General features: G+C 42.1%; 1 protein-coding gene across 2 annotated transcripts in view; it reads right to left on the reverse strand.

Annotated features, from left to right (window-relative positions):
• Window positions 1–19,667, reverse strand: part of VAPB (VAMP associated protein B and C) — a 47,666-nt gene that overhangs the window by 11,652 nt on the left and 16,347 nt on the right. For both annotated transcript variants that reach the window (XM_061126933.1, XM_061126932.1), the window contains exon 2: window positions 10,612–10,764. In XM_061126933.1, coding sequence (XP_060982916.1) covers window positions 10,612–10,764 — 153 coding nt within the window. The remainder of the gene's footprint in view (window positions 1–10,611; window positions 10,765–19,667) is intronic.

Genomic DNA, 19,667 nt, shown 5'->3' on the forward strand with positions numbered 1-19,667 from the left:
GCTGTGACAAAATCACACTCTAGTATTTTTCAGAATGGGAAAGAACTTAGTCTTAGACTGCACTTAGATTTCAGTAGGGCACAGGTCTAGCAGAAACACTGCCTCGTCCTTGAGGCTCTGCTTTCCCAGCTGTGAATGGCTTCTAGTCCTCCACTGTGGAGGCCTCTAAGGCTGAGCCAGGATTATCTGTAAAGATGGCCCAGGAGGTGATAGCAATCAGAAGACACTGCTAATTCTCAGAGAAGTTGGCTCTTTAGCTTTAATAACACTGGGTCACACACAAAGAACGGCTGCATCCAGAGACCCTAAGACAACCCCACATAAACAGCTGTTTCCTCCCACTCTTTTCCCCTTTCCTCCAGGACCTGCAAGTCAGAAAGAAGGGCGTGTGGGTTGCAGGCCCATCCTACAGTAAACTGACCCTTTTCATCTCTCCATCTCGCACCATGCTCCTGTCTCCAGTGCCTTCACAATGTCCCAAGAGAAAAAGGAAAACCACTTTTACTGGCACGTAGTATGGACCAGGCACCAAAGAAGGCATATTTTCCTTAGTTCTTCCACCAGTCTTCACAACAATCGTAAAGATGGCCACGTCTTCCTTTTCTAGATGAGAAGACAGGGCTTAGAAGGGCTAAGCAGTCTTGCTTGGGCCCCATGGCCAGTATTAACTGATGGACCAGTACTCCACACTGGTTTTGCGTCCACGGCACAAGTCCTCCAAGCATTACTCGCAGACCACGAGACACCCCCACCCCCACGTCAGGTGGTCCACAAAGTCAAAGCTGGTCCTGATGATACCAAGACATCACATGTCTTTTCCACTGCATTGCTACCTCCAGTAACGGGCACAAAAGCAACAGTGGGTGAACCTGCTGGTGCCCGAGCGGATGGCAAGCACTGCCACTCACGTGCAGTGTGGCATCTCTGCTGCCCTGGGAAAAGCACTTGTGTAACCATTCCGAGTTGTGAGCTAAACTGGATACTTTCTCATGGAACCACTGACAGAAAAACCATGGTCATTCACACTTGGGTATATGGCAGATATTTTCCTAAAAATGAATGAAGTGAACCGGTCACCGTTAAGGAAAACAACTTTTAACTGTTGTCGGTGATAAAATCCAGGCTTTCAAAAAAACTTAGAATCTTGGGAAACCTCTCTCTGCTACCATGAGCTTCACAGTTTCCCCAGTGAGATCAGTAAGGAGAGTTAACAAAAGTACGTTTTTGATACTGGATAATGAAATATGGCGACAGCTGAAAGGTCTGTGTAACTCAGCTGGCATAATACTACCAAAGCCATCAAGTGCGAGTGAAACCAATGCATCTTGGTGAAACAAAGTTCAAATGGTTTATTGGCATGGTGTCAGAGTCTACACTGTACTGATGAACTTGAAAAAAAAGTGTTGCTCGGCAAGTTCTGGCTGATACTATTATCAAAGAAGAATACCTACAATTACAATACATATCAGTGGTAAAGGTGGTTTTACTTTATATACATTCACTGAAATAACATACTGTGACAGACCGAAATGCAAAAGCAACTGAGAGAATCCAGCCTGTCGTCTTCTATCAAGTCAGAAATTAAGGAAATTTGCAAAACGTATCAAATGATGCCATAATTTTTTGCAAAGTTATCTTTCACTAAAAATGTGTGAATTGTATTTATTAAAGTTGTTATGAAAGAATACTTTTTAAATTTCTCAGTTTAATTTGCAATACGACAAATATTGATACTACCCACAAACCAAAAAAAAAAAAAAACCTGTATTTTTTAGTCTTTAATTTATAAGCATATACAAAAGGGGCCCTGAGACCAGAAGGTCTGCTACCATCATTCTATATCAGGGTGCCTCTCAGGCCCCTCCAGGAGGAAAATTATCTGGTTGCTAATTCAAGGGAAGGCACTGGTGGCTTCCTACAGTCCCCTCTTGGGAGAATGTGCCATTCAAAAGAGAAAGCAGTTCACACACACCAAGTTTTGAGCCCCGTGTGCACACCTGCACACACACCTGTCCCTGAGAGGAGGAGACTGAGGCACCCTGTGCTCGGCTAACCAAACCACCTTGCCGCAGCGTGCTCCCCTCTGCAGGTGTCACCGTCTTATACCCCTGCCACCCTCAGAACTCACAGATGTCATCAGCCCAACTCCAGGCCTAAAGCGCACAGCCTGCCAAGTCGCCATGCGCAGAGTTAGAAGGACCTCAAGAAGACAGAACTTACACAGAGACCTCCGAGCACACAAAGTGGGTACTGGTGGCAACTAACCCACCTTACAGGAGCACTGGAGAAGGCAGAGGGGCCGGTCAAATACCCTCTGTAAAGGGCAGGGACTCGTAACATAGACGCACAGATGCCCAGTGCACCCTTAAGGCTGGCAAGGAGAAAACTTCCAACTGTGAGTGAGAACGGTGGCCACTGGTGACCCTCAGGAAGCGCAGGGTGTGAGACGGGTGCTCGGCCCCTCCCTCCCTGCAGCGACTCTCCTGCCTAGAGCAGCAGGTGGAAAACAAGGTGTCTGCCACCTACCAGCTCTCCCTTCCTGTGGGCTCCCCGATCAGCGAGCAAGAGTGAGGAGGCCAGGTGGCACCCAGACTTCCTGAAACTTCAGGAAGGCTCCTGGACCTCAGCATCTGCATCGTGCTGCCCCCAACTCGTGCCCAGAAGTCTGTATTTCTCAGCCACTATCATGTCATGTCAAGTTCAATTTGCTATACCCTATTAGCTGGAACTTTACGAGAACATGACAGAATAAATGTTGTTAATCGTTTGTTCTCTCAGCTCCATACATGCAAATTGTGACAGAAATTATGTACTTTTTTCCATGACAGGCTATAAAAGAGCTCCCCATTAACTTAATTTATTTCACTTGAATTCCAGAGACACTGATGATAAAACCCTCTTAAATGAACCATCTATCCTACTTTTAAAATGTATCGCTGATACTACATTAAAAAGAAGCCCGTTACCAGGAGACGGCCTGGAGACCAGGTCACCACTCACCAGCACTAATGCTTTGTGATACAATGTCAGCTGAATGCAGGTTGCAAAAGTGGGATCCTGTTGGGAAAGGGCTTTCACAGTCATAAAACACTAGATCAATAAGATCGGACTTTCTTCAGAAGACATGCAGAATATACACTACTTAACACACACAAGTGCACACACCTCGGAGAAATGACTTGATTAAATGCTGCATAAAAGCTTATGAGAACCCGGGCAAGTCACAGATCACTTTCATCTGCATTATAATGGCAACTGAGCAAATGAACAAAAGCTTAACAGGCACCTTGGCACCTGCTTTATTATTATTTTTTAATCTCAGAATTTTATCTTTAACGTGCCTCTCTCCTTGTTCACATGACCACCATCTCAGTGCAGGCCTCCTCCAACATCCAAGTTTCTCCGACTAGATCTCCCACCTCCTCCCAATTTCTCTCAGACAAGTTCTCTACAGAGCCCCTGTAACCCACATATCCCATCTCCCCCAAGTACCCGGTTCACCAGCTCGATATTCCTCAAACCAAAAAAACCTATTTCCCAAGTAAAAGACAGTCAATTCACGCCCACAGTCTCGTTCTCTCAGTTTCCTGATATGATCCAACAATTGGTCACGCTGCTGGTCCAACAGGCAGGCGCAGGGTGCTGGCCATGCCCACACCCCCAGGTGTTCTCCACGGCCCCTCTTACCACGGTGGCCTCAGGTGGCGAGCACATCCCTCGTGGTCCACCTGCCCCACTCGCTTCTCAGTATGTCACTCCTTCTCGGGCTTCCACTGACTCTGAACCTTCTACTAGTCTGACTCTGTAACGAGGGGGTCTCCAACTCCAGCTTGCAGTAGACCCACCTGGAGTTCGTGTTAAAACACAGGTGGCAGGGTCCCACCTCCAGTTTCTGACTGCACAAGTCTGGGGTGGGGTTGAGAACACGTCTTTCAGACCTGTCCCCAGCTGCTGCTGGTCCAGGAACCATGCCCGGAGAAGGCAGGCTGAAAGCACCCCCCAAAGGCCGTCTCATCCTCTCGTCCTTACTGGGGATTTACTCTGTCAGCGGACACCACCCGTACAGAGCTCTCCCACAGGCTCACCTTTCCCATGCTCACTCTTCATCTCCTGGTTTAAGACAGTGGTTTCTAAACTTCTTATCACCACTGTCCTCTCACTATCTCTTCGCTTTTATGCCTCTGTCAAACTGTCCTCTACCAAACTGCATTTACAACGTCATAATGAAGTCACTGCTCCACTTTCTTGGAAACCGATCAGAGACAAACCAGAACTCTGCCAACAGCTTACAATAACCAGTGTTACCACAATGAGGTGACAGAATTCTAGCCTAAAGCAAAGGAATCAGACATTTTAGTTAGACGAGGTGCCCTTATCAGGAATAAATTTATCGTTTCCTTCAGGATGCTCAAAATGTTAAAAACAAGACTAATTTCCTGGACTTATGCCTATTCAGGGACCCATGGATAGAACTATGAGTCTAGTGGGTAATTAATCTTATCTACTTATAAATTAGTTGACGTGAATTGTCTTTGCATTCTCTAAAGGATCTTCCGGTTCAGTATAGCTCATCTTAGATGATAAACTCCTCAGAGTCTGATTAACTTATTTGTGCCCTGTTTACAGTACAAATGTACCCCAATACTGCTGGAAATGAAGAGTGCGTCATATACATGCCTAAGAACATGGCTCACTCATTCTCTTTCATAAATATCTTTTAAAATGCACATCTATTTTCAAAATTCCAACACACTCTCCTATCTCCATTAATGCTTTATAATGGAATCCCACATAGCCTTTCCTGAGCACTCTCATGTTCTGATTATCAACTCACAATACATCTGTCTTAATCTGAACCACATGCAAGGGCCACTGTGCAGGGAGAAGGGTCTGTCCTGAGGCTGGGGTTAATTTCAGACCCCTGTTATCTCTCCCATACTTGTCCTCTGGGGTGTTCCTGTCCAGGCCTTCACTGTGGCCACCTCTCACAGCTCTTCCCTTTCATTCTGGCTTGTGATGGGCTGGACATCAGAACAGGTTAATAAAGAGTCTAAAGTAAGAGTATAAACAGGAGAGTTAAGGTTAGAAGCCCAGGTGTATCAACGTGCAGGGAGCTGCCACCAGTGACAGGAAAATGGCTCTTGGCTGCTCCCAAGTTGTGCTTGGTTTCTGCTCCTTGGCCACGCTGTAAGAGCTGAAATTACTTTTGTCTAAGTGAGGTGGACTGAATGTACTTGGATAAACCCTCTTGACCATGATCTTTTAAAATGGAAAGAATAAGGAAACTGTGTTAAACTCATAAAAAGTGAAACATGGGATTCTTCTTAAAAAACTTTAAAATTAAACTTTTAAAGAAACCATGAAAAGCACAATTAAGCTAAATTTTTATTGGTAATCTACCCCCCTCTTTTTAAAAAAGAATTTCAACTCGGGGAAAAAGATTAAAGACATCTTGTAAGAACGACTCTGAGTTGTTCTTATCTGAGAGTAATAAGCCTGATTCATGAAAACCATCTATAACAAGGTTTCGCTTATCAGAGACTTCCAAAGCAGACGATCACACGAAGAATGATGCTGTTAAGATGCCCGAATCCCCCAAATACAGCTCCCGCTATCAGCACTTGACAGACGGATGCCTGACTTCCTTCTGTAAGGGCAGTGGGCTTAGACTCTGGTGCTAATCACCTAAAAGCTGCCGCCCAAGGTTGGCTTGTTCAGGGCAAGCGGGCGGCTCCACTAAACTGAGTCAGCAAAATCTTAGAAGGATTAATTATCAATTGCGATCCTACCCAATTACATTAATTGACCAGTGATTCCATCCAAGAAGAGCTGCTGATATTCATTCTCTGTCCTCAGGATTTTACTGGAAGAACTCTGTGCTTTAAATGTGATTGAAGTAAGTGCTGAAAAGGGCTATATGTCAGGAATGAACGTTGTTCCTGAATTCTTTGAATTTAAAATACAGATTCAGACACCAGAAGATTTGTGCCTGTTTGTCTTTAATCCACTTTCGATTCCCAGGGTACACTTAGTAAAGTGTATCTATACCTAAATAGTGGTATCTTTAACGACTCTTTCCAAGGCCCACCCCCCCAACCAGATATTTCAAATTTCTAATTTGCTTGGTACATAGGCAACCAATGTGCATAATTGAACTGCAAATGGAAGCACGCTTGCTACTTTAGTGAAATTAGAATTCAGTGAAGGTTATAAAAATATTAAACTTAATATCATTTTACAGGAAGCGTAAGTATTTTTGATGGGCCCATAATTTTACCACTTCACCTGCTGTATCTGCTGGCAAACATGGTTTGGAATATTAATGGAAAACTCCCTCATTATTAAACTGCAGTATTAAAAAAAAAAAAAACAAAAAAACCCTACAACCACTAACAGCTTACCACAAAGACATTTTCAGAAATTATCTACCTTAAAAATATTTCCCCACCAGACAGTTCAGAAAACAGATTTAATTTTGTAAAGCTAGAACAAATGGAGAGACCCCCCACTGCTTCAAACAATTCATTAATTCAAAAAGTTCTATTTTCCTTGCATTTAAAATCTCTGGGGGAAAAAATCCAATCTCCTCTTCTCCAATCTCCATTTAAGTGTGCCTATTTTGCTGAGGTCCAGGTTTGAATAATTCAAAACCATCTCTAGTAGATGGTGTGTATCAAGGAGCAAGGGGCCAAAACCATGGCATTCTGGGCCAATTAATGCAAACACAAAGCACCCAGCACCCTCCCACCCACTGCACTGCCTCATCCAGCAGACAAGACCCTGACGGGGCAATCAGAAAGAGATGAAAGGAGGACCTACCCTCATCTAAAGGGCAAAGAGAATGACTCACTCAGAGACTCAGGTGACTAGACCCCACAACAGCCCGCTGGGAAGTCCATAAGTTTCCAGCTATGGCACTTAAAGCTCAGTTCATACCGGTTTCCAATTGTAACTTCACCACCCAAGTTTATGACACGGGGATTTGTTCTGTTTAAGGACCCCAGTATGCAACGTACCATTTTCTGAAGAAAATAAAACAGGTCAGAGCTGAGACTTTTGACACAGAATGTGAGGTCCCAAGTATCAGATTAAGCTGACGGCGGAGAAAAGGCTCACAGGGTATGTCTTCAAAGACATCAGACAGCTAGAATGTCTCTTTCCCCCATAAAAACCCTGACCTGCAAGCCTTCAAAACCACAGTCTCTCTGGCCAGCTCCAGATACCATCTTCTTCCTCCTCTTTCTCTCCCGGCTTGCCCCCCTTCTCTAAGAATGATTTATAACCTTTCCTAGTTGCTATTAGGATTTTCAGAAATGGGGGAAAGAACAACTTCCTGTACGGTACGTTGCGACATTCTGTGTAGACAGGGCAACATTGCTAGTTATTTTCAGTTGACCTGATGACCTCCTTTTCATATTTGAAAATCTACTAGTGACTTTTCACTATAAACAAATGCATATTACGTAAAGAAGAAAAACAAACATTTCTTAAATTAGAATTAGAAAAATTCCATAAATTAGTAAAACGCATCAAACTGATGTATTTCTAAAACTGCAATTCAGATTATGTACAACCCACCTTCAAAAGAAACCAGCCAGTCTTTGTCAAAGTTAGTGGAGGAAAATGCAACCCCACTCTTGCACCACACTTCCAGTTAAAATTCTGCAGCACTGGTAAAACACTCTGACGTGAATACCATTCCCTCCATCTTACAAATGAGAAAACTACAACGCTCAGAGGTTGGAGTTTTGGCCAAAGACCGGCCAACAGGCTCAACAGCAGGGCGTGGGTTTCCTCTTGGGTTTCTGCACCCAGGTCTACTCATCTCTGAGTAGAGTGGGTGCAATCCAGCTCAGCCACGCACGCCCACAGAAGGGAAGCTGGCCTTGAACCCTCTGCACTGCCCACTGCTGGCGTCCTCCTCCTCCTTCTGAGGAGAGGCTCCCAGTTGAAGGAACCTGGAACTCCACGTTCTCACCTAGATGCCATCACATGGCTGTGTTATAAGAGGACCCTTGAAAAAGTACAATGCTTTCTGCCCCAAGACACAACTGTCTAATAAACAATACAGTGGCACCTCAGCACAGAAAACCCCAGCAAGTGGAGGCTGGCCTCCTTTGCCGACAGGTGAAGCTGTCCTGGAAAGGCAATGAAATCAGGCTTCACCCAGGTGCACCTCAAGTACTGAGGCCAACGTACACCAAATAAAAACAAAGGAGCCCTTTCTCATGTGTAAGCATAATCTTGTCTCATTAGAAGTAAGGCCTGCAAACACAAGGACATTTTGTTATTCAACTGCTTTTTTCCCCAAGTACATGATACTCTAAGAGCCAAGGTATTTTGTTTCATATTTATTTGTAAGCGGAGCCATCCCGACACTGCTGAGGCAGTTGCTGTCCAGTCACTAAGTCATACCCGACTCTGCAACCCCATGAACTGCAGCATGCCAAGCTTCCCTGTCCTTCACCATCTCCCAGAATTTGCTCAAATTCATGTTCACAGATGCCATCCGACTCCCTCTGTCGTCCCCTTCTCCTCCTGCCCTCAATCTTTCCCAGCATCAGGGTCTTTTCCAATGAGTCAGCTCTTCACATCAGGTGGCCAAAGTATTGGAGTTTCAGCAACAGTCCTTCCAATGAATATTCAGGGTTGATTTCCTTTAAGACTGACTGGTTTGACCTCCTTGCTGAGGCAGTTGGTGTCACCAAAGAGCCACTGGATCAGGACAGACACCTGGCTTCCACTACCAGCTCTGCCATCATCACCACAGGGGCACTCAGATGCCCCTGAATGATTACCCCACCCTCCACCCCCTGAACCTTTCCTTCTTATCTGCAAAAGGAAGGCCACAACCACAAAATCTTGGTCTTCCTTAGCAGACAATCACAAATCAAAACAAATGCCCAGGGTTAGTTATTACTTTAAAAACCACTCCTCTGATGGGGGAGGGGTGAATCTTTCTGAAAGAGATACACTTATGCTCACCCATTCATATTTAATATCAGAAGGCACACCTACACTGCACATCTGACTGTCGAGACTATTTTATTCAGGAAACGATGTTGCTGCCCCAAATTTACTGTGAAAACTGGGTAAAAGTCTCATCTACTGACAACCGTGCTTAAATGTGTCACGGGCAAGGAAATCAAGAGGTAAAAAAGAAGTCAACTTTAAAAAGGGAATAAAAAACATCATTTGCCCTTGATTTCAACAGAAAAACTCAAACCACATGAATCCAAGGAATGCTGAAATGTCAACATCCTGGGTCCCCCTCCCTGACCAGTGCGCTGCAGTGCAGAAGGTTTGGGGACAAGAGCCAGACAAGCAGGATCTATGTCTTGGTTTTGTCACTGGTCAGCTTCGTGAGCCTGTGGTCACCGGAGTCATTCTGGTACAATGGGGTAAAAACAATGCATTCCACGCTGGGCAGGTAACAGAAATTACATGAGATAATATGTGTGCAGACCCAGCACAAAGGAGATCCTCAACAAATGTTGGCTCCCACCCTCCTGATTCCTCCTGGATAATAACCTGATTCGAGAGTCAGGTCTTGCAGGCTCAGAGAGAAATACACAGGGGGACAGCCGGTGTGGGCGCACCCTAATGAGAGAACCCAGAGGATGCAGGGAACAAGAGTCTGCAGAAATCATGAGATAATGAAACACCTTATATCTTTCCAAAGAGGTGAGTCATTTTCTTTCAGGTGTCAAATGAATAGCCAAATGTATCACAATCAAAATCCGTCAGGAAAAAAGTCAGCCAGATACCCATTTCAAATGAGGAGTAGCTTCTAATGATGCCTCAGAGCCCTTGGTGACAGTCTCCTGATACTTGAAGGATTAACACACACTCCCCCAGAGCTCCTCCACAAATACAAAAGGCACTGCTGTATCCAGAAGTCCTAATGAGCTCAAAGTTTATTCCATTTCTAAAATATATTTAAACTCAAACCCATCGCTTACATCTCCTTAATTCTGAAATCCAATTCTCAGTTTGGGCACTCTACCAGCATCTTTTCAAAAGTTGGACTCTGGAAAATAAATGCACTCTCAGACAGAAGGGGGGAAAAAACCCATCAGACATGCACAAAACTTGCACCCTTGAATACACTCCAATTTCCTCAGCCTTCATCTCCCTTAGCTTTTCACAATCAGTAAAGTGCAGTTACCAATCATTGGAAATGACACGAGCTTAATGTCAGAAATCATTTAGCTTAAATAAGAAAATAACTCCATTTAGCTTTCTCCCACAAAGTAAAATTAAGTTTGTTTAGCCCTTTTTTTATTTATTGCCAAAGGGCAGATTTAATTTCAAGGGAGTGAAAACCCAACTCATTCTCAAGTAAAGTCTGATGTTACCACTTTAATTTTGCTCTATCTATTGAGGCACAAAGGTTGTAAGCATTAAACTAAAGAGGCATTAATTATGGAAAAACAATAGGTGAGTGGGACCCACCGAGCTTTTTAATCAGAGGGTAGGGAGCTGGGGGAGGGGGGATGGGGATGCCTATGATCTACCTTTGCTATACTGCAAACACAAGCTTGAAGAGATCCCACTGACTCTAGGGAGCCTTTTTAGCCCACCCTTCAGGTCTTCATTCTCAGAACTTACCAGATACGTTAATCGAGGCCCCTGCATCAATGATGCCACTGTTGGGCCTCACGCAGTACCTACGCGGTGCCGTGGTCTTCACTTTAAAACACACATTTCGATCTGTCGGGTTGCCAAGCTTCAGGTTGGTGGTGACAACATCGGTGAAGGGACCTGCAGAATGAGACAGGGACTGGTTGGGGATCCCATGAGGATCATGCGGAGGAAAGACTGATTTATGGTACGGGGTCAGGGTGGATGTGGAACATGGTTGACCCACGATCATTTCATCATGACACACAGGAGAGATGGGCTGAGGCTGACGCACCAACAGTGACAGCTAAAACCCACCACAGTCTCATCACACCACCAGGCACCTGGCCTAGTGAGTGTTCCAGCAGACAGGGTCTCTCTGATACCTCACAACTTTACCGCCAGACAACAATACTGAGGCTTGGGAGAACGTACCACTTGTCTAAAATTTTCACGGTAGGTAGTGGTAGCAAGGGTCTGCAACCAGGCAGCCTGAGTCCAAGGCCAGCTCTTAACCTATGCTGAACACTGATTTCCACAGTAACCAGATGAAATCTAACAGAGAGAAGGTAAAGGACTAGACTTGGGTCCAAAATGATGATCAAAGGCAGAGTGCCAAAGGCAGCAGATGCAAGAAAGACTTCGAGGTGTTAGTAGTCTGTAAACATAACCACCCCCCCCCCCACACACACACTACAGTGATGCTACAGTGAGGTCAGAGTCCTGCGGGGCAGCCCACACCTAAAACAGCACGTTCACTTTTAACTACCAGGGGTACTGGAAGATTGAAACGAAGCTCAGTGCCCTGAGGGTATTTTCTTATTATTATTTATTCATTTTCTACTTTATTAGATTTTTTAATTAAAAAAGTAAAACATGTTTCTTAAAACAAGCCAAACAATAAAAGATGTCTAAAGAGGAAGTTAATAAGCTTTCCCCTGTCCCCTGAGGTAACTAATATTAACACTGTGGGAGATCCATCCACATCATCTATGCTTACACAAACTGTACATACATACATGAGTGTGTGTGTGTGTGTGTGTGTGTGTGTGTGTGTGTGGTAACAAAAACGGGATCATACTACTCACATTACTCCGAAACTTCTCTGAAACCTGACCCGTAAGGTTTATAAAGGAGTTAGGTGGGAGGGTTGAACTATACTGTCTCTTAGGTCCTTTTCAACCCCTTTTCAAATGTACATCTTTTCACTGTGTACAGCAATGGTGTCTTTGTGCGTCTTCCAGGCAAGCTCTTTACTCCTATCTTTACGTTCACAGGGAATTCAGAGACGGGGTGGGGAGGTATATGTGCCCCTGTGCTCACAAACTAAGAAATACACACAGTTGGTTCATCTGCTCCGTAAGAAGATCCGCAACAAAGACATTTACATCTGTGCCTCAAACATTTTTCAATGAGACTCTGGGCTTCTGAGGACAAGAATGATACCTTACCAGTTTTCACATCTCCGACACAGCGCCTGGCATCTAGTAAAGGGATGGGGGCTGGGGCTGAGAGATGGAGACAGACTGAGAGTCCTTCACCAAGGAGGAAACTGCCTCGTGGATTACCACCAGCAAAATTAAAATCTCAGGCTGCTTTCTCGCCTCTGGAGGTACTCTGGGTATGAAAAATCAATCTGATATGGGCTTAACAAATATAAATTAAGAAATCAATAACGGTGAAAAGAAAGAAAGGAAAAGAGACTCAATTCCAAAATAAAATAAACTACAGCCAGTTCTGCTAGAAAGCTTATTTTGAAAATGTGAATCTGTTTCAATGTGATTGATGTGCATATTAGGGGGACAATCTGAGCATAAAATGAATTTCACATTTGCTTATGTGTGATTTTGTCTGCAAGAAACGCTAAGTGATCACAAAAAACAACATCCAGCTGAACTGAATGGCACAGAGATACAGAAAACACACAACTACACACATCTCCACAACCACCACCTACGTGGGCTCACCGTGCGGCCCTCACAAACTGTAACTCTTCCAACGACCACTTCCACAGGCAAATGTCAGTTTTTCCTGGTAAAGTATCATATTTATTGCAGTATTTATCTATTTCTGAGCCATTTAATGTGTGCTAAACTGTGCTTCTGCTTATATTAGGTTCCCATCTTTATGTGTTTCTGTGACCAACAAAGCTTTTCAGTGTTACGCTTCTAACCTTGTTCCTTCCTCTTAAGTCTTACCGTCTTCTGTGCTATTTTGTATAGGATGGCGATTTTTAGGAATGCATATATCATATTATAGCAGGAACTACCATACTACTGGATTATCTATAGTTTTGTAGTTACTTATACTAAAAGCTACTCCCATTCTTTGAGCAATGACACCTTCAAGAATGAAATGGCTAGGGAATTTCCCAGTGGTTCAGTGGTTAAGACTCCAGACTTCCACCGCCGAGGGTGATAGTTCAATCCCTGGTTGGGGAACTAAGACCCTACAAGCCACGTGGTGAGTTAAAAAAAAAAGTGAAATGCCTAAAAACAATTTCTCCATTTGCTTACCTTTCCCATAAGCCCTGCCTTTAACCCTCTGGCAGCCAAACTGGAAGCCACGAGAGGGGGGCATTCTCCAGGTCCAACTGTGGCCAGAGGTGGGGTGTTCTGTCTCCCCTACTGACCACCACACAAAGCCTCTCCCTACAAGCTACGTCACCCCCTTACTGAGGGTGGGCACCCTGTGGCTCCAGGGGATTTGCAGCCACAGTGAGGGAAAGCCAGCTGACCACGCTGCGTCCTTGTATCAAGCTGTTGGCCTCCAGGGAGAAACAGGACACTTGGTGCTGAAGGCAGCACCTTTATGCGGGATTATCCAGGGCTATACACTCTTTTCTACTCCCCAACACATGCAGTCTGGCTCAGAATGAAGACGGAGGAAGTTTTCTCCCAGTAAGTCTCTTTGCTTGAAATGGTATCACTTCAGCAAGGGTAAAAAAGAAAAAAAAAGAAAACAAAACACAACTATGGTTTCCTGGAGTCAAAGAAAGCAATTAAATAAGCACACAAACACAGCTCAGACCTACATGGGCACGATCACCATGTACATACATTCTTTGGCCCTCACATAAAAAGGGCCCACTACAAGAACTCCACATAAGCATAGCTCCAGCTCTAATGGCCCCACATTGCTGGGGGGAAAGGAGAAGAAAACAGATAAAAAAAAATGTAGCCATCTGAGAAAAGGTGAGCTTTCAAATACAAAGCCTACGGGGGAACAGTACTCTCACTGATAATCTGAATGTGATTCATAAACCACCAGGCCTTAAAACTTTCTAGATACAAGCTGAAATCTGTTCGTTTCAACAAAATTCTGCCTCAAGAACATGGAAGCATCTTCAGATCAGAATGCCAAGAATTCATAAGAGCCCGCAAATCCACATCCACCACCCCAGCCCGCCAAAGAACAGCATTTTCCAAGGTGGTTTGAAGCATACTAAGCAGAAAACAGGGATTTGGCGAGATTTCACTGTGATGAAATTAAGAATATGCATTTCCAACTCAGTTTCCCCTGTCCCTTCCTCCTCCTGCTGCCTCATAAATCAGAGTCAGGGATAAGTTTAAGTGCGTTTTTCCTCAGCAATGACCTTTTCTTCTAGGTAGTCCACAAAAATAAAGCTAATTTAACTGCGGACACTAATCTGCTTCTGGAAACTCCACTGGTTAACCTACTACACAGCAATCTAAATAATATTTTAACCTATATGATTCACTTAAAAAGTAGTCTAGACTATTAAAAAAACAAACATTATTTGTAATAAATAAGTAGAATAAATAAATATCCCAGGTTTCTCCCTCAACACTCAGTCCTAAACCTTTAAGTATTAGAGACTTCTTGGGCTTACGTAGGCCCTTTTTTTTAATCTAGAGGAAACAATACCAAAAATATATGCAAGTGAACAACGTCACTGATAAAACAGCAAAGTCTAATGTGAAAAAATCAAGACATTCTGTAAAAACAGGCCAACCCTTCAATCCACACTCTGGACAATTCAAGAATTTTATTGAAAACAAATTCTACTTGATTTGAGTAATTACAGGAAATAAACTATGTTAGTGTTCTCCTTTTCTCCTGTATTAATGAATTAGAATACGAAAAAATCCCAATAAAAATGATGTAAGAGCTTGTGAGCATCATTCAGATTTTTACTAGTCACTTTCCTTTCATAAAACTGCCATTTCCATTAAAGCATTATATAAAAATGGGATTTTACTATACCAACATGGGTGTTTATCTCCAATGGACTTAAAACACTGCTTACATAGTAGAGTCAATTTTACAAATGAAATATTCAAAAACTAAACTTTCTTCTTTTAAGAGATGAAAAAATGATTTGGTATCTCCAGAGCTGAAGTGCATTCATTTAATCATTTTTCTTTCTAATCTTCTAGTCTTTCAGACAGTTATGCAGATATTTTAAGAACATCTAAAATGTGAAATAGGAGGTCCCCCTAAATGAAACAACATGAGTTTGAGAGAAATTAGGAATATTCCTTAAAGTCCTAATTTTTTTTCTTTTCAGCCATTTGAATAATGTTCTTTATGCCCTATATTATGCATATTCATGTGTGAAAATGCTTGTGAGTTTGCTAGATGCTCATGAATAGCATTAACTAACTTGAATTCGAATTCTGTAACATGCTTTAAAATGTATTAAGATAAAACTAAGCACAGTATAAACCATTTCCTCACTCAGGTTCAGCTTATTGTCATTTGAAAGTGTATATTTTAAGACACGAAGAAAATCTAGAATTGTCCTGTCTTAGAAAGTAAATAATAGAATATCAGCAGAAGTATGCATAGCATTAAAAGTAAAAGCAGAAACCGTGAATCTTTCAGTCTTACAGAAATGGGAGTCTCATAATTATAAAGCTCTGTTTTAAAGGTCAAGGAAACAAAGTCACAAGCCAACAAACTTCTCAAAAGCATGACATAAGATTTCAGCTAGTGGCAATTTCATCAAAAATGGCTGGATAAACTTATCAATCAAGAAACACAAGAGCATTTTGTGGAAAAAGCATTCCATTAAATCTTGAAAGATTTTACCAATATATGCATGGTTTAAGTATTTCCTTTCTGTGACCATTCACTCCAAGATCCATGGAAGAAAAGACTATAACAAAACTCTTCCTTTCAGAAAGAGGAAACAACCATTTTCATAAAAGAATGACCTAGCATTCAGGTCCCAATGACTTTTTAAAAGGTAACAGTGGAAACACCAAGTGAACTCAAAACTCAATCTTGACCTTACTTAACTTTGTAACTTTAAGCAGATCATATCACCCCACATGTAAAGCACAGGACATAATTTAAGGGGTATTAGTTTTACTTAACAATTCAACTAGAAAATAAAGATACACACACACAAAACACTATAAAACCCCTAGAAGATAACATAAGAAAATCTAGATATCTTGGGTTTGACATGACTTTTCAAAAGATACAACATGGAAGGCACAATCCATGAAAGAAATAATAAGCTGGACCTCATTAAAATTAAAAAGATTTGCTCTGCAATGGATACTGTTAAGGAGAATGAGAAGACAAGCCAAATACTAGGAGAAAATATCTGCAAAAGATATATTTAATAAAGAATTGTCACCCAAAATATATAGAGAAAGAAAAAATATATATATAAAGAACTCTTAAAATTCAACAATAAGAAAACGAACAACCGAACTTTTAAAAAAATGGGCAAAAGATCTGGACACCTCAGCAAAGATGATATACAGAAGGAAAATAAAATCTACAGATAGAAAAAATATACAAATGAAAAGATGCTCAACATGTCATTAGGAAATTGCCAATTAAAACAACAAATGAGATACCAATACACACTTATTAGTGGCCAAAATTTTAAACACTGACAGCATCAAAGGCTGGCAAGGATGTAGAGCAACAGTTCTCATTCCTCACTGCTGCAAATTCAAACCTCTGGAAGACAGTCTGGCTGTATTTAAAACACCCACACCCACACACACACAAACTCAATATACTCTCTTACTGCACAAACCAGCAATCACACTCCTTGGTATTTACCCATGGGAACTGAAAACCCACATGCACACAAAAACGTGCACACAGATGTTGACAGCAACTTTATTTATACTGCCAAAACCTGAGAGCACCAAGATGTCCTTTAGTAGGTAAATAAGCTGTGGGACATACAGACCATGGAGTATCATTTCACACTAAGATGAGCTATCACACCACAAAAATTCAGACGCAGATGAGTCTTAAATGCACATTACTCAGTTAAAGAAGCCAATCTGAAGACTATACCCTACATAATTTCAATTATATAACATTCTGGAAAAGGCAAAACTATGGAGATAGCAGTTTCCAGGGCTTATGAAGGAATGGAGGGATAAATAGACTGAGTACAGTGGGCTGTCAGGGCAGTGAAACTCTTCTGTATGATACTACAACAGTGGATAAGTGTTATTACACATTTGTCAAAGCCCACGGGATGGACAACACCAAGGCTGAACTCGGACTTAGACCGTGGACTCTGGGCAACAAGGACATGTCAGTGCAGGTCTATCAGTTGTAACAAATGCACCACTCTGGTGCTGGATGCTGACAGCGGAGAAGGCTGTGCGTGTGTGGGGCCAGGTGCAACTCTGTGCTCCAGTTTGCTGTGAACCTAAAATTGATCTTAAAAAATAAAGCTTTCCATCCTGCCAAAAAAAAAAAAAAAAGAAGCACCCTCAACATCTCAGATATTAAGTATCACTGATTTTAATAGATATTATGTGGATATAATTGGATAAAGATAAATGAACAAAGATGCTGTGTTTTGCTTTTCCTTTTCTGGAGTTCATGAAAATTCTGGTGTTGCAAATAAATATTCTTCCTATGTAATATGTCTCCTGATGTAGTTACAATACTTTGAAACTCAAACTGTGTGTTACCAAGGAAGTTACATACCAATTTGATATATTATCTATCAGGTCTCAGCTTTCCAGATATAAACTTAAGCGTTATTAGTTCCACGCCAGTTTTTTTCACACTGCATTTTTATTTTATACTCTTGCAAACACAATTTAGGTACATCATCTCTCTTTTCTTCAACCCTTCCAAAAAACATGTTACCATATTTCACTTCAACTCTGAAAAGATTACCTTCTGGGAAGGTAATAATCTGTCTCCAGAAGCCTAGGACTCATGATGGATTTTGTTAAGACAATGAAATTATGCTTGAGGTTTCAATACAACAGACTCTGTGTATGGGAAATATATTAAAATGGGGGAAATGGACACTCTAAAGTAAAAACTAGTTGGATAACTTACACATGTCTTCAAAATTGATCCTTTGACAGTCTGTTTTCATTAAAGGTGTCCTACTGCTTCCTGCCTTCCCAACCTACCTGCAGTGCACCAGCATTCTCATTATTCTTCTTGTTTATGTTAGGCTTCCACTTTCAGAATGTAAACTGCCTAGACAGAGAGACTTTTCTTGTTCACTCCTGACCACAGGTTTCCAGAGCATTTCCAGACGTAGCATGGATGCTCAATAAATGTGCTGAAAGATGAGTGAATGGCCATGCCACAGTTCCATGTTTTAAACAAGGCTTTCACTCCTCCTGCACGCTCCCTCCTGGACGCACCACCAGGCTCTGGGTGAATCAACATTGAGCTAGCTGCTGCTCCCTCTGCATGACTGGTCCCCTTTTCATCTTTCTGCACAGGACTCAGAATCAACTGACAGTTCACCTGTTCCTTTCCTGACTGCTTCCCACCTGGAGAGAACCTCCACACAATTCAGCACTGGGTGTCCTAAGCCTAGAACCGCGCATACAGCACACATAGTGAAGGGCTTACTAAGTGTGTGCAGCACGACTGAATACCAGCTTTCCTCAGAGGCAACCCAACCCTGATTCTGACATGTTTCTTGTAAAAGAATGCCTCATCCATAACTTCGCTCTGAAACCATGATATATCTGTGCTGACCATACACAGACTGAAGGTACTATTAATAAAAATGTTCACTTGTGTCAATAAGGCTTCTGTCACTATTATTCTATGATAATTTTGTTTAAAGTTGTCCCTCTAAAAAATGAAAAGTAGATTTCATAGTAACAGATATTCAAAGAGGGTAAGCTCCTAAATAACCATGAATTCAAGAGTAACAACACTGGGAGATTTTTTTTTAATCTATTTTTCTGATTTAATTCTTAGCTCACACATTAATTCAATGTTTTACAAACAAAAATAAAGCTTTGCAATTAATGTGCCTTTACTGGCAGACACTGGATTCCAATATTTCAACAGAAAGCCTTATTATGTATCTCTGATTCTGAAAGCACTACAAATAAAAAGAACCCTACACACACAAACTTTCCTAAAGGAATCTTAGAATGCAAAGCGTTCTAAATTAATAGAGCAACCAACCCACCTGATATCCCTGGGAAAGAGCCAGCTGTTGAGAAGCATCACGCCCATTATTACAGCAAGAGAAATCAAAACCCAAGAATATTCACTAATGATGCCATCAAAGGCACACTAGACGTTGGCTTGATTGAAAAAGACTACACCAACCTTTAAGGCTGCTAATTCAACTCACTAGTTTCCTAGCTCCTCTGGAGCAAAAAGAAATAAAATTCAGTCTCCCATCAACTCCATGGGTGGAAAACTACACCATAAGGCACCCTACTGTAGTGTAAGAACTCAGTGGATGAAAGTACTATGGAAGCGTAAGAACAAACTCAGGAAAGCTCCCTGCAAAAGATAAAAAGCTGGACAGCAAGGAACAACCACCTAAGAAGTGGAAGGATATTTGGAGCTTATGTTAACAGACAAGCAATTATTCAGGACATATAAAGAACTCTTATTAAGAACAAATGTGTCAAATTCTTATGAAGGAATTCTACACAACAATTGAAAAGAATGAAGATCTGTATTTTAACAACAGGTGGTCTTAAAAACATGTTAAGTGATACACACACCATAATACCACATTAGGTAAAACGTGGGGGGGGGGGGGGGGGGGGACATAGTTCACACTAAATTCCTCTGAAAAGTAAAGAAGAAAG

Source organism: Dama dama, chromosome 23 (assembly GCF_033118175.1).
Source record: "Dama dama isolate Ldn47 chromosome 23, ASM3311817v1, whole genome shotgun sequence".
NCBI classification, from domain to species: domain Eukaryota; kingdom Metazoa; phylum Chordata; class Mammalia; order Artiodactyla; family Cervidae; genus Dama; species Dama dama.